General features: G+C 36.8%; 1 protein-coding gene across 3 annotated transcripts; it reads left to right on the forward strand.

Moving 5' to 3' along the window:
• The first annotated feature begins 653 nt into the window (after positions 1 to 653).
• Positions 654 to 11684, forward strand: LOC127781326 (ribonuclease E/G-like protein, chloroplastic). 3 transcript variants are annotated; one of them, XM_052308266.1, is made up of 14 exons: positions 654 to 1010; positions 1429 to 1535; positions 2865 to 3049; positions 4075 to 4384; positions 4478 to 5697; positions 6256 to 6573; positions 6678 to 6719; positions 7100 to 7224; positions 7714 to 7861; positions 9292 to 9364; positions 10172 to 10284; positions 10409 to 10528; positions 11024 to 11179; positions 11276 to 11684. In XM_052308266.1, the coding sequence occupies exons 1-14, from the start codon at positions 844 to 846 to the stop codon at positions 11447 to 11449; spliced, it is 3258 nt and encodes a 1085-aa protein (XP_052164226.1). In that variant the 5' UTR covers positions 654 to 843; the 3' UTR covers positions 11450 to 11684. The 3 variants fall into 3 exon arrangements, with proteins under 3 accessions (XP_052164226.1, XP_052164229.1, XP_052164227.1); XM_052308269.1 differs by lacking the exon at positions 654 to 1010 and adding an exon at positions 3156 to 3214 and having other exon boundaries at positions 2851 to 3049; XM_052308267.1 differs by lacking the exon at positions 654 to 1010 and having other exon boundaries at positions 2851 to 3049.
• The last annotated feature ends 2173 nt before the right edge of the window (positions 11685 to 13857 follow it).

Here is a 13857-nt window from a genome sequence, read left to right on the forward strand (position 1 = left end):
GATACGATTTGATCTTATCAGAGCAGTTGAGTTGTAAAAGACGGGGCATATAAAAATATGGTAGATAAAAAACGACTTAAAATGTGTCCCAAATGTATGACATGGCATGGATCAAATTGTAAAAGAGTTGCAATGGTATCGTTACAATTAGATGAATTGCAATGGTATTTTTTAAAACATGCAAAGTTATAATGGCACATATCCAATTAATCCTATTAAAATTTATGATGTAATTATAATTAAAGTTTTAAAATTTATAGTAATTACAGTGTAAATATAGGCAATTGTAGTGTAAAAACAATTTGACTATTTTTTTAAAAAATAATATCACGCTATAAAAATCACCATTTCGAAGTAGGATAATAATATAATTGCTCCTAAAATATATGGGCATCGTATTTTTTTCTGGTGTTAGGGAGACTAAAGAACGGCAAACACATAATCAAAAGCTAAAAGTTTGACTATAATCTGATGAAAAAATTATCGCCATGTTAGTGATTTTTTTAAACTGAATCTCCTGTTTGGACCGTAATAAAAAGATAAAAAGCTTATTTTTATTTTCAAACTAAACTCCGTAACTTCAGTTCATTCTCCGCAAGAACAGCAGAAAAGAAAAAGGAGAAACCCACAAAAACTACCCTTCCTCTTATCCCCTCCGGTCCAGTCCCTCCACCTCCAAATCCAATCCTCCCTAAAACCCCAGCACCGCCCTATCCTTCCTTCCTTCCTTCCTTCGTCCGACCAAAACGCGCTCGCCTCGCGTCATCGGATCAAATGGTGGAGGCGGCCACGCGCGGAGCAGAGAGCCCCTCCTCCTCCTCCTCCTCCTGCTAATGCGCCGCCATGGCCGCCCGCGCGCTGGGTCCACCTCCTCCTCACGCCCTCGGCGCCACGCGGCAGGCGCCTCGCTGCCCCCACGCTGCCGCCGCGGACGCCTCTGCGCCCCCGACGCATGGATACCGGCGTGGCGCCGCGGCGCTCGGCTCCGCGCTCTCCGCCCGCCGGGGAAGGTCTGGCCCTCGCCTTTTTTTTCCCTCTCCTTGCTGCGTGGTATCATTCTGGTACACCCTACCCTTATATTTTTGCTCAATTGCTCGCTTGCAGTTTATGGCGGGTTCGGGTTCTTGAAATTTCTTATCCCAGATTGCGTATAGTTGTCCTGAAATAATGTCCTGCGAATTCCACTTGTATTTCTGCTGGTATCCTTCACTCGCATCAGCATAGCTAGAATGCTAATTAATTAACCCAGATTGCCTATAACTGTCCTGAAATAACGCCCTGCAAATTCCACTTGTATTCCTGCTGGCATCCTTCACTTGAATCGGAGCTAGAATGCTAATTACTTATTTTTGGCTGTTTTGGTTGAGGGAGGTTTGCATTTTTCGTGGATATTGATTTTCTGGTTAATGTTCGCTCATATTTCTGCAGGCATACTTTGTGTTCAGTACAATTGATGGATGCTCTTAGAGGTGGCAATCTTCAAGTGGAACCAAACATGCTTCATTCCCCCAAGCCATTGATGTCTACTAGACGTGGTAATTTCTTTAGTTTAGTTGTCCATATACACTTGAAATGTATTTGGGATTTTTTATTTTATGAATATATAATGAGTGTGCGGTTCCTGCATAGAACATCAGTTGCATTTCCCAGGAAATTTTTTAATCATACATTTCAGCAATTTTAACAAATAAAGTTGTACATCTTGTTTAGTTGCCTAGATAATTGGAATGAATATCATCTTTTACACAAGCAAAAAATTCATGACTGACGCAGCTGTTTATATTAGAAAAATAGAGGTGACCTCTCTCATTTAGGCTCTATCCTGATAGCTGCAATTGAGAGTATGAAAATGTATTCCGCCAATACATTATGTATTCATTCATCTGTAACATGAAATGTAAAACACTAAACAGCAATACAAGGAAATATTTGGAAGAAACATGTCTTTTGCCTTCAGATTGGAGGGGATTTCTTGTGTTGTCTCACATGCACCACTAAAACATTAATTATTGTTACTGAGGGATATTTCATCAACATGTATGTTACTGCATTCATCTTTTCATTTGCTATTCATTTTTCTTGTTAAACTACAGGCGTAAAACCTAGTGAAATGTACATCTTTGTTTCTCAAAAGTGTACCTTTTCTAATTGCTAAAGGGCCTGTTTCGATGGGTTGAACCCAAATCCTTAAAATCTAAACTAAGTCCTGAATGGTTGGCAATTCTACCAAGGGCCTTGCTTAGGCAAACCTATTTTTAAAAGTTAACGAATCTTAAAGAAAACAGGTTATTTTTAGGTTGACCAACCTATATTAACATAAAAGTGTCACATCAAAGATTATGTATGGATATAGATCTTTTAATTTTGAAGTTCATGCAGATTTGCTCACCCGAACATAGACTATTTCCTTTGAAAGAAGTGAATCAAAGCACATTCCTTCCCCTATATTTGTGCAAGTCTTATTTGCTAAAATCATGCACTCTTTCCGAGACTAATACATAGTTTTGACATGTTCAAGTTATATTACACACACAAGGATCATAGAAGTTCAGCTCAGGTGTTTAGTAAAATCGGCCACTTTGTTCAGCTTCGTAGAAGTTGGAAGAAGCGTACTGAAGAGCATCCTTTCCCCTACATGTGCAAAGTTTGTTTTAGTAAACCATGCTGTCCATGCAACTAAGAGTTTATCATTTAGATATATAGTTCATGCAACCAAAGTTTTGTTCACTGCTAGTATACACTTTTGACCTCTCAAATTTATATTATAATATGAAATTGAACAAGGTATGCAACTAAAATTTTACCATATAGACATATAGTTCGTGTTTTGAAGTTTATGTCATTTCCCAGTTGGTTTCTTACAGATGACTCAGCCATAACCTGTAAAGGATTCTGTACAATATCGTGGAACCTCAAATCAGATGTGCTGGATGGTTACATAATCTTCGTCACTGGAGATCCAGTTACCTTGGGCTGTTGGGAATCAGATATGGCTGTTCAGTTGTCTCCTTCTGTTGAAAGTAACAACTTATGGACGGCCGAAATAAAGGTAATTCCTCTTCCAACATAAATCACTTTGTCAAAAAACTGAAATGAGATGGCACAACCCATGGACATGTTCCTAAATTTTCAATATTATCTATGCAATTTTGTAGTTCGCGCATCTTATGTTAGTGCGATCAAGAAGTAGGAAGCAACTGGACCTATCATTCATGTACATTTCTGCTACTGAAACATTCTTTTAAGAGTCTTATTTCTAGACAGACAATTTCATTTTATGATTATTCAATACTTATATGCTCTTGTATGATGGGATGATTTTTAGTTTCTCCATTATGATTATTTGATGTGATGTCTAGAGTTAAAATCATATGATAGTGTTTCATGTTTCCATGATTCCAATGGAAACAAATACAAGGGTCATATTTCTCAGTGTGTTGCAACAACAGTACAACTTCAACAACCTGGCTGTTCACTTTGAGTTTCCTACACAGCCAAATACATGTTATTGTCTTCCTTTCCATTCTTCAATGGTGTTGGGCTGTGGGCATATATAATTATCTTCAGTGACTAGATATTGTTAAACCTACATTATTCTAGCACGTTGTATTCTTCTGTATCTAACGTGCTCTCCGTTCAACAAATGCTCATATATATTTGTCTGCGCTTAGTTTCCTTTGGTCCTTTACTCCTTTTACATCTGACCAGCAGTTCTTTTTTCCTGATCTATCTTTTTTTATTCTTTCTCACAATTTCTCTCGTACAGAAAATTTAGATACAATGTCCAATATGAAATCTGCTTTCCCTTTTATGCACCTTTTTTTAGTTTTGTTTAGTACAAACCTTTAATTTGATATAAGGATGCTTCTTATTTCCAGTTACAGCAAGAAACATGTTATATGCAATCAAATATAAACTTTTTTCTATTTTATGTACCATCATGTTAACATATTTCACTTACTGTTTGTAGGGAAAGATTTATTGAATGAGGGAATGTTGTGTGCCAATTTTCTGATTGTGATGAACATCATTCCAAACTTATCTTTGAAACCAGCCTTATCTTAACTGTTTCAGGTACCATATGGTGTGCATTTCAAGTATAACTATTTTGTTCGAGAGGAGAATGACGCCTCTTCTGATATCATATGGAGGCCAGGTCCTGAGTACTCCTTGTCAATACCCCCAGTTGGCCGGAAAAAACATGTCATTGTTGTGAAAGATCTGTGGATGAAAACTAGTGTGGCAGGCATTCCCACTCCTTCCTGGGGATCATGGCTGATGGAAGCTAATTTTCTTGAAGACCAATTTGCTAAGAGTGGAGAGCATCAAAACATTGTGAAAGCCCATTCTGTCATTGATACGGTGGATCGAGCCTCATCAGTAGGTAATGTTGCTATATCTTGCATTCACTTTTATAGAAATAGTACATGTTTCCTTAGTGTTGCTGAACACTTAAATGTTTCCAGTTGATTGGCAGGTGAACATATTATTCTGAGGCTTGGGAACGGCACACCTTTACATGTCAAGAATATATCAGAGAATCCATCTGCCAGTGTCCATGATGATTTTACTGTAACCGATAAAGCAAATTCAATTAAATCAAGTATAAGTGAACATGAAAGGAATCAGCCTGTTGAGGAACCATGGATCCTTGGATCTGTCATGGCAGCAAAGAAATCTGTTGCAGCAGGGAAGCACGAGAAAAACAGATGGAAGTTTGTCAATAAGAAACAGAACTTGAGTGAAGTAAGTGAAAACATACCTGAACAGGATCAACCTGTAGAGGAGCCATGGCTATTTCAATCCAAGGTGGTAGCAAAAAAACCTGTAGTTCAAACTAAAGGCAAAATAGAAGCAAAGGATATTATCAGAAAGCTAAGGAAAATGGATAAACCTCCAGCGCCTTTGGAGGAGGATAAGGCAACTAGTGGAGAGCCTTCATCAAGAGTCATAGTAATTAATTCATCAGTCTGCACCATGCAGAGGATTGCAGTATTGGAAGATGGAAAACTGGTTGAACTCTTGCTGGAGCCCATCAAGAACAATGTACAGTGTGATAGTATTTATTTAGGCATTGTAACAAAACTTGTGCCTCATATGGGAGGTGCATTTGTGGATATTGGACTTTCGAGGCCTTCACTCATGAGCATAAAGCAAAACCGTGATCCATTTGTGTATCCTCAAATTGTCAAGAATGCTAAAAGAGATTCTGCGAATTTTTCTGATTATAATGATGATAGCCTTCCAACATATGAAGACGAAGATGATGATATGACTGATGGGGAGTTGGCAGATGAAGAAAATGATGATGAGTCATCAGCATTTCCAGCTGAGGTAGTTTCTGAAAATGAAGAACACATGGCCTTTTTGCCCAATTCTAAGATAAATATGATTCATAGTGCTGAATTTGAAAGTATCTCTAGTTATGATGAAGAAAAAGATGACGAAATTGATGATCACATGGAAGATGAATATAATGAGGATCTTTTGCCTGGTGATCAGTCAGAAGTATCCAATGATCTTAAGACATTATCTTCCATTCAACATGCTTTGAGAGAGTCTAGTGATGATACAAATGGAAGTAGGTGGTCTCAAGTTCGCAAGGGTACAAAAATTATGGTTCAAGTTGTCAAGGAGGGATTGGGTTCGAAAGGTCCAACGCTGAGTCCCTTTCCATGCTTAAGAAGCCGGTTTTGGGTATGTGAGATAAATATGACTAGCTATCTCTCATGCTATTCTAGCATTACAATTTTTTATGCTTTATGATCTTTTGTTTACCTTTGGTAATTTATAAATTAACTGCATTGGAACAGAAATACTTTTGATCAGAAATCTTATGTGTTGTTACTCAATAGTCTACCTTGTTTGTTCTTTAGTTCTAATATTTTCTTATTACGATGCGGAAGGGACATTTAATAACCCAGAGTGATGTCAAATATGAGTAGTTGTGATGTTCTTAGGACATTTAATGATATCACTATATAGAGGAATAGAGACATACAAGCACTTCAGTTTATGCACCATGTAAATCTTTTGGTGATAAATGATGCTGTCTGCAGAGAATGTATGCTTATATATATGTACTTCAGTCACCTATCTATTCAATGTCATTATTTGCTAATGATTCATAATTTTCTGCAAAAAATTACCATGAAAAAAGAGGTTTGTAGCATTCTGCATTGATGGTCAAGTAAAAAAAGGATGTTCATGTTAACTTTGTAAGTTGTAACTTACCCTTCCATTTCAAATTTGCAGATACTGGTTTCCCGCGGTAACAAAGTTGGAGTATCGAAAAAAATTACTGGGATAGAGCGCACCCGATTAAAAGGCATTACCAAATTATTACGACCTCCTGGATTTACTCTGACAGCTCGTACTGTTGCTGCTGGCCATTCTTGGGAGGAGTTGCAGAAGGATCTTGATCGCTTATTATCTACCTGGAAAGGAATAATTGAGCATGCTCAATCTGCTGCCTTAGCAGCTGAGGAGGGTGTAGAAGGTGCTGTTCCCGTAATGTTGCATAGGTCAAAGGGTCAGGCTCTATCTGTTGTTCAAGATGATTTCAATGAGAAGGTGATACTATTTGAAGATAGCAAAATCAATAGCATACTTTTCTTTGCTTGATTTGTTTTCAAATGCTTTACTGTATTCTTGAATTACTGCCATTCTTCACTTAGGTCAAGAGGCTAGTTGTGGATTCTCCTCGCACCTACCATGAGGTGAGAAACCTTAAATCTAATCCAATTTTAGTCTAAGCTTTGTATCCATTTCCTGTGATTCATTTTCCCTTCCCATGATTCTATGCTGTGTGTTCTATGGACCAAAGGCCAATCTCTATATGTCAGTTAGTCCTGCTGTTCAAAGCAGTTAGCCACTTGGAAACCTGTTTCTCCAAAATGACTAATATTTTTTCAGGCGTGTATGTTGATTGATTAAGTAATGATAGTTGCGCATGCTTGTTTGCACACTAGTTTTTCCTTATGTCTATAGAACGTTCCTGGCCTACCTACTGTCTACTGTTGTATGCTATTGGACTTTCTGGTTAGGAATTACATTTTTCAGGCTTATAACTCTTTTTTTTTTGCTTATGCATATTTAGGTCACAAACTATCTCCAAGAAGTTGCACCTGAGCTCTGCAATCGAGTTGATCTTTACGAAAAAAGAACTCCCATATTTGATGAATATAAAATAGAAAAGGAGATTGACAATATTCTGTGCAAAAGGTATACTTTTTTTGTTGCATTTGTTTCTTAAATAGCTTCATTGCTACATATTCTTTTGCTTGCTTTGTAATGTTTATCAACCATTTAGCATAGAACAAAAGCGCATCTTGTAATATAGATTACTTTGATAAGTAATTTTGGTTTACCTGGACCTGGTTTTTTCCTAGACTACAAATTGCATATCACCATTTGACAAGCAAGGGAGCTGTCAGAAATAAGACTGCTCTACTGATAACGAGTGCCATGTTCAACATGAGCTTGTGGCTGGCAGTTGCGCTAATGGTGATTAGGCTTAGCCTAGACCTGTTCATGGTAGCCTGACCTGGTAAAATTGAGCAAGCCTGGCATGATGTGTCAGACGTGGGCCTAGATTTATAGCCCGATGAAAAAAAAAAGCTTATGAACGACACACTATTAACTTACATTTCTGTTAAAGGTATAAATGATACAATTTCTGTAGTATGATATGTTAGTGCTCTTTTATTGCAGGGTTCCACTACATAATGGCGGTTCTTTAGTTATAGAGCAGACCGAAGCTCTGGTTTCAATTGATGTAAATGGTGGTCATAGTATGTTTGGTCAGGGGACGTCCCAGGAGAAGGCTATACTAGAAGTAAACCTAGAAGCTGCAAAACAAGTATGTCCCATGTTCTGTTTCGTACTGGAAAGTAGTATATTTGCTTTCAAACCTTATTTTTCTTTACTTATCTAGAATCCAATCCACCTTTTATTTTGACGTTTTACTGTATGTCTTACTCATTTACCTTTCAGCTGACTATGCTTTAATTCCTAAGAGATGCACTTGGCAGTACTTCTATTTGTCTTTCACCAAAAGTCTACCAGAAAAAAAAAGAAAAAAAAAACATGTATAGTATCTAGAACGACAAGCTGCTATGTGGGGCCATCAGTTCACGCACAGATTCTGAAGCTGCGTAGCAGCTTTCTAGGTGTAAGCAGTTAGTGAGATAGCTCCTTAACATCTGATACAACAATTTATGATTAAGTTCTTTTCACTTGAACATTTGATTTGTTAGGCTAAAGTTATAGCCGGCCTTTCATATGGGCTTCAGCATATCCATTATGGATTAAGAAAGGAATAGACGCTAGTTATCTCATCTCCTGTTCTATATTCCTCACCCCTGTTCACAGTATGATCCATAATCCCATAGTTTGTGGCAGGAAGCCAGCAGAATCCAACTCCTACTGACCGCAATCCCTTCCCTGGAGATGTAAAGCCAGAGCCATTCTGATCTTTATTTTTGGGTCCCTGCTGTCTACTAACGTCACTCAGTTAGCTATAGATCAGTCTTCTACTAGCCTATATTAATCCCGGGAAATCACATGCTCATAAACACATTTACATTCATGATACTAGTTCATTTTCTCGTTCATGATTATATATTGGTTATTAAATTGCTAGGCAAAATACTCTATTGAGTGAGCTACTCACACATGTAGCTATTTGCTAATATTATATTGATGATGCATGTTGGTTACCAAATCGCTAGGCAAAATGCCCAAATGAGTGAGCTACTCAGACATGTCGGATGAGCTATGGTAATAATGTAAAAGAATCCTGCTGTCACTCAATAGGCACCTTGAGAAAGATGGTAAAATATCTGGTGGTACATCGTGGTTCATCCTCTTTAAATTATGTTGAAATGGTTCTGAAATGTTTGAAGCATTGACAGAAAATTGATTTGTCATGAAACAAAATTCAAACAAAAATTTGTTTTGCATAACGAAAAAAAAGGATGCTTCTCCGTCTACGGAACAAGATTATAATCAATTTTTTGTGGAATGATAGATCAATGTTGGTGTCAGTCATTACTTTCTTCAATTTTTTGGGCGTTGTACTGTTACACGTGGTACTCTAGCAGTATCTTAGGGAAAGTCTTCAGACCCTTACCCCATCCATGACTCACAAACAAGCAGGATGAAATAACAGGATTTTGATAGAGCCATAGGCTAACAGTGACTCATTCATAGATGACATCGAATTCGAGTGGGGAAATACATTTATTAGAATTTCAAACTTGAATATGATGCAAAATTTCTTCAATGCAGATTGCTCGTGAATTGCGCTTGAGGGATATCGGCGGCATTATTGTTGTGGATTTTATTGATATGACCGATGATAGTAAGATATCAACTTGTAGAATTAATTATAGTGTGAAATGGTTTTCCTCATACCTGCATTTCATCATGCCGTATGCTCCATTATGCTTGCAGCTAGCTTGTTTGTTTTTCTAAAAAACTTGTTGATTTTTTATTCTCATAGGAATTTATATCGTACACGGGTATCTTTTCTGCTGCCTGGTGTTTAATTAAGTATTTGCTAAAATTTGTCATTTGAATACAACTTTTTAACTTGTGTCTTGGCATATTGTCATGCACCTAACATGTGGTGATGTTTATTGACCTGAAATCTCACTTCATTATGTAACCCTTGTACTGGACTCTACATTCTGTACTCAAACATACATCATACCTTTATAAGATTCAGCCAGCATATCACAACTTAAGATACAATTATAATATCTTCACAATAGGAATATTTTGTTTCTTATCTGGATATTCTTTCCATGATTTGGGAATATTTTGTTTTGAATTTATGTGCCATCAAATTAAGCTTATATATTGAGTCTTCTTGGATTTGATTGAAAATTTCTTGAGTTTTTAATTTCCTACTGTTATTAATTCATACTGCGACAGGTACCACTACCACAGTGGCATTTCCACCAGTTGTGCGTCCTTCATACTCTGTTACACTCCTAGATGATAATGATTGTTTGTTGTTTCATTGTGATTTTAGATTCTGACTGAGCTATGTCTGATCATGATGTTTTCCTTGTGGCGTTGTATTTGTATTCCACATTGTTGTTTTCCTTTTCCCCCTCTCTCTCCCTTCTTTTCATTCTTGGTCTAATGTAGCATTTTGCTCCAGCAAACAAAAAACTAGTCTTTGAAGAAATGAAGAAAGCAGTAGAAAAGGACCGATCAACAGTTGGTGTTTCAGAATTGTCAAAGCTGGGTTTGATGGAGATAACTAGAAAAAGGGTATGTGGGCACTTCTTCAGATGTGTGTAGTTGTCCACTATGGAGAATTCAACTTTACGAGAATATAGATACCCATCAATTAATTGATATTTTAACTGTCTATAATCTTGACTGAAATTTGTAGGTTCGACCAAGTGTTACGTTCATGATCAGTGAGCCGTGTCCTTGTTGCCATGGTATTGGCCGTGTGGAAGCTCTTGATACTTCTTTTTCGAAGATAGAGCGTGAAATCTGTCGACGCCTTGTAAGTCCTACAAACTTACCACTTACCAATCTCTCAATTATTTTTTAGTTGACATCCTCAAATCCTTGCTATTGAACTTTCTGAGATTTGACCGTATAGTTCTAGATTTTGGTTCAATACTTTCATCATATAAAATCTTTGGTAGTATATATTAATTTAACACTCGAACACTAATTGTCAATAACAACATAGAGGAGGGATGTAGTACTGTTTAAAGGAATGCACTGACCAGTATGCAGCTGATAATCTAGACAAAATTCAAGCAGCAGTAACAATCTGTTAAACTGAAACAGCTTGCTTGTATTCTTTCATGCTGATATTGGTTCCGAATATGACTTTGTTGATATTGGTATGAAGTCTTTTATTCCAAATGTTACTATATCTCCATGTAGACAACCAGAAGCTAGAACTCCATGCTATAAATAGTATAATCAGTGTTTAACTTATTTGTTATTAAAAACAAAATGTTCCTCTTAACCTTGTCTAATGAATCAGGCTGCCTCTGGACATAAATCAGACCCTGAGAAACCAAAATCATGGCCCAGATTTGTTCTTAGGGTTGACCATGAGATGTGCACGTACTTGACATCAGGCAAGAAAACAAAACTAGGGCTCCTCAGCAGCTCTCTTAAAGTGTGGATTTTGTTGAAGGTATGCTATTTGTACTTTTTCATTTGCATGTCATCATGACTCTTTAACCGTGTTGTCGTTTGCTTTTGAAACTTGTTAAAAACATAATTAATGCAGATCGCTAGAGGTTTTGCTCGTGGGGCATTTGAATTGCTACCATATTCTGATGAAAAGGAAACTGATGAGCGGAAGGAAGAGACATCAGAATCGCCTCCGAAAGAAGCAGGCAGCCCAAAACTCTCTGTATTTCCTATCAAGAAGTGGATGAGCCGTGCAAAGAGAGCGAAGTGAATCTCTACCAAAGAGATGATTTGGTTGTGCGATATGCTTTATTGTTATTCCCAGATCAAGAAGTACAGAATTCGATATGGCTCTGTTAATTCTTTCCTGTGGTGATCCAACGTCAGATAGACGCCTTCCTGGTCAATGGTTTGATAGATTTTTTTTTCCTTTTCCAAAATTTTAGATGCAAAACCACAGTGTGTTAACTATGACGGATGCAAAGAAGTAGCACGAACATTTTAGGTGGGAGGAAACTAGATTTTCTGAGGGATAGGAATTGTTGTCAGGGCATTGATGTGGTTACAGTACATACATCAACATAGTTTTATTCCATGGCCTCATTAGATTTATTCTGTTGGATTTTTGGTGTACTTTTCTCAGTTATTTTTTATTCATTAGTAAAATTGAAATGGATTGTATTTTGTGCAAATTACAAATAAAAATTTCATGTTAAATTCTTATGCTCTACAAATACAATCAGTCGGAAAGAATCTTCAGGGTGTGCTCACAGATTTTTGTTTTTTTTTTTGCGAGATCTGTCTGTTAATTTCAAGATCGTCTCACAAGTTTAAACGAGCAAAAACAGTTCCTATTATATGATTAACATAAATAAAAGATACACACTATGATGTGGAAAAAAGTGTGGTAATAAAAAAAATGCCATCAGAAAATATAATATCAACCGTTTGGGATCATCTGTCATGGGTGCATCGGGTATGCAACCTTCAAGTGCGGCCCTTCTCAACGAGTCTGAAGTTCTCGCCGGCAGCAATGGAAAAGGGAAGCAGCGGATCCATCTCCCGAGCTGGTGGTGCACTGTGCACTGGTGCGGTCGGTTAGCTCTGCCGATGGTGCCAGGAAAATTGCCAGTAACTGCTATTTGTCGCTGTATCTAATTAAAAAATACGCAATGCTTCCTGTATTTTTTTCGTGCGTATGGTTTTTTTTGTTTCCATCGCGCATGTGGGCACTTCCGATTTTTTGGCGCCGTTTTCTTTAGCGCACGCTGTTTTTTTCCGTCTTCAATTCTCAATCATAGTTTTAGCCTTTTAAGTGGATTCGAATACACTTACATGATTATAAAGAATTACAGTACAGGAATTACATACAGAATCCAAAGAAAGAAATTACGTACAAAATCCAAAGAAAGGAATTACATGACCGAATAGGATACAAACTTCTCAACCTATATAAAAAAAACTGAAAACACAAACAAATAAGACTCATGTATGCACCAGATCCTTTTTTTTTAAAAAAAAAATAGCAATTACCTGTTTGATGTGATATTTAACCTGCGATTACTTCATTTAGGATGACAAAAGGTATTTCTTTAGCCCTTAATGATGTACACATTATTGGCATATAGCAATCAAGATCCTTATTACTACAACACAACAAGAAGACAACTTAGCTATTCACTGGAATCCTAATACACAAAAATAACTTCCTAAAATGATCAATTAACCCAAATAACTTCCTTGAATATTAAACACCAGATTGATTGGATCCCATACCTTAATTAAGTGGCAACCATCTTTTATTAGTAATTTCTGAAGAAAAAAACCATACATCTTCTATTAGTAAAATGAAACTTTATCACCAAACTATTAACCCAAATAATACCACTATTACTTCATTATATTTTTATTTACTGCACTTCTATAATTTCTAAAATGATCAGTATACTAATAAATAAATATCATGATCCTAATTCAAACAAGGAAAACCGGCAGTGAAATTCATCTGATGTATAGATGTATAACCTCCAAAATGTTCACGAATTAAATAAGTGTGGTAGTTGTTGTTCCTGATGAACTATTAATTAACCCCCAAAATGTTCAGACTTGGACGTACTGAGCAAACCCAATCGAGGCATCCTAGGATGACAGCATCAAGTTTGCAAAATTTAAAACTGTAGGATATTTTAAAAAAGATAGTCACACAGTCTAACTACTCAAATTGCAGGTCGACTCATTTGACTGTGCAACATACTAATGCAACTATTAAAAATGCAAACCAAAGCGAAATATTTTTTTTACTTGCCCATAATTCACCCATGTTGTCTATTTTAGTTAGCAGGTTCAGTTCTAATCAGTTTTAAGGTGCTGATTCATAGTCAAGTATGTGCAAGCAGACTCCAAATGAACTCACTTTGAAGCAGCCCGATAAACTAATTACAGCTAGCCGTAAGAATTAAACTAGAAACAAGGACTTGATATATGTGAAATATGGACAAGCCCTCTGTTATATGAGATAATAGTATTAATATAAACCAATTAAATAGGTTCACTCCAAGAATAGGTTGTCCTGGAACCGCTGAAGGAATTACTGTGATTCGAAGAATGAAAATTGTGTGCAGGTGGGAGAAATTGCCAAATTTAATTTACCTGCGCAATTGAGCCCTTTACAGCAGTTGG

The sequence above is a fragment of the Oryza glaberrima genome, chromosome 8 (genome assembly GCF_000147395.1).
Source record: "Oryza glaberrima chromosome 8, OglaRS2, whole genome shotgun sequence".
NCBI lineage: Eukaryota > Viridiplantae > Streptophyta > Magnoliopsida > Poales > Poaceae > Oryza > Oryza glaberrima.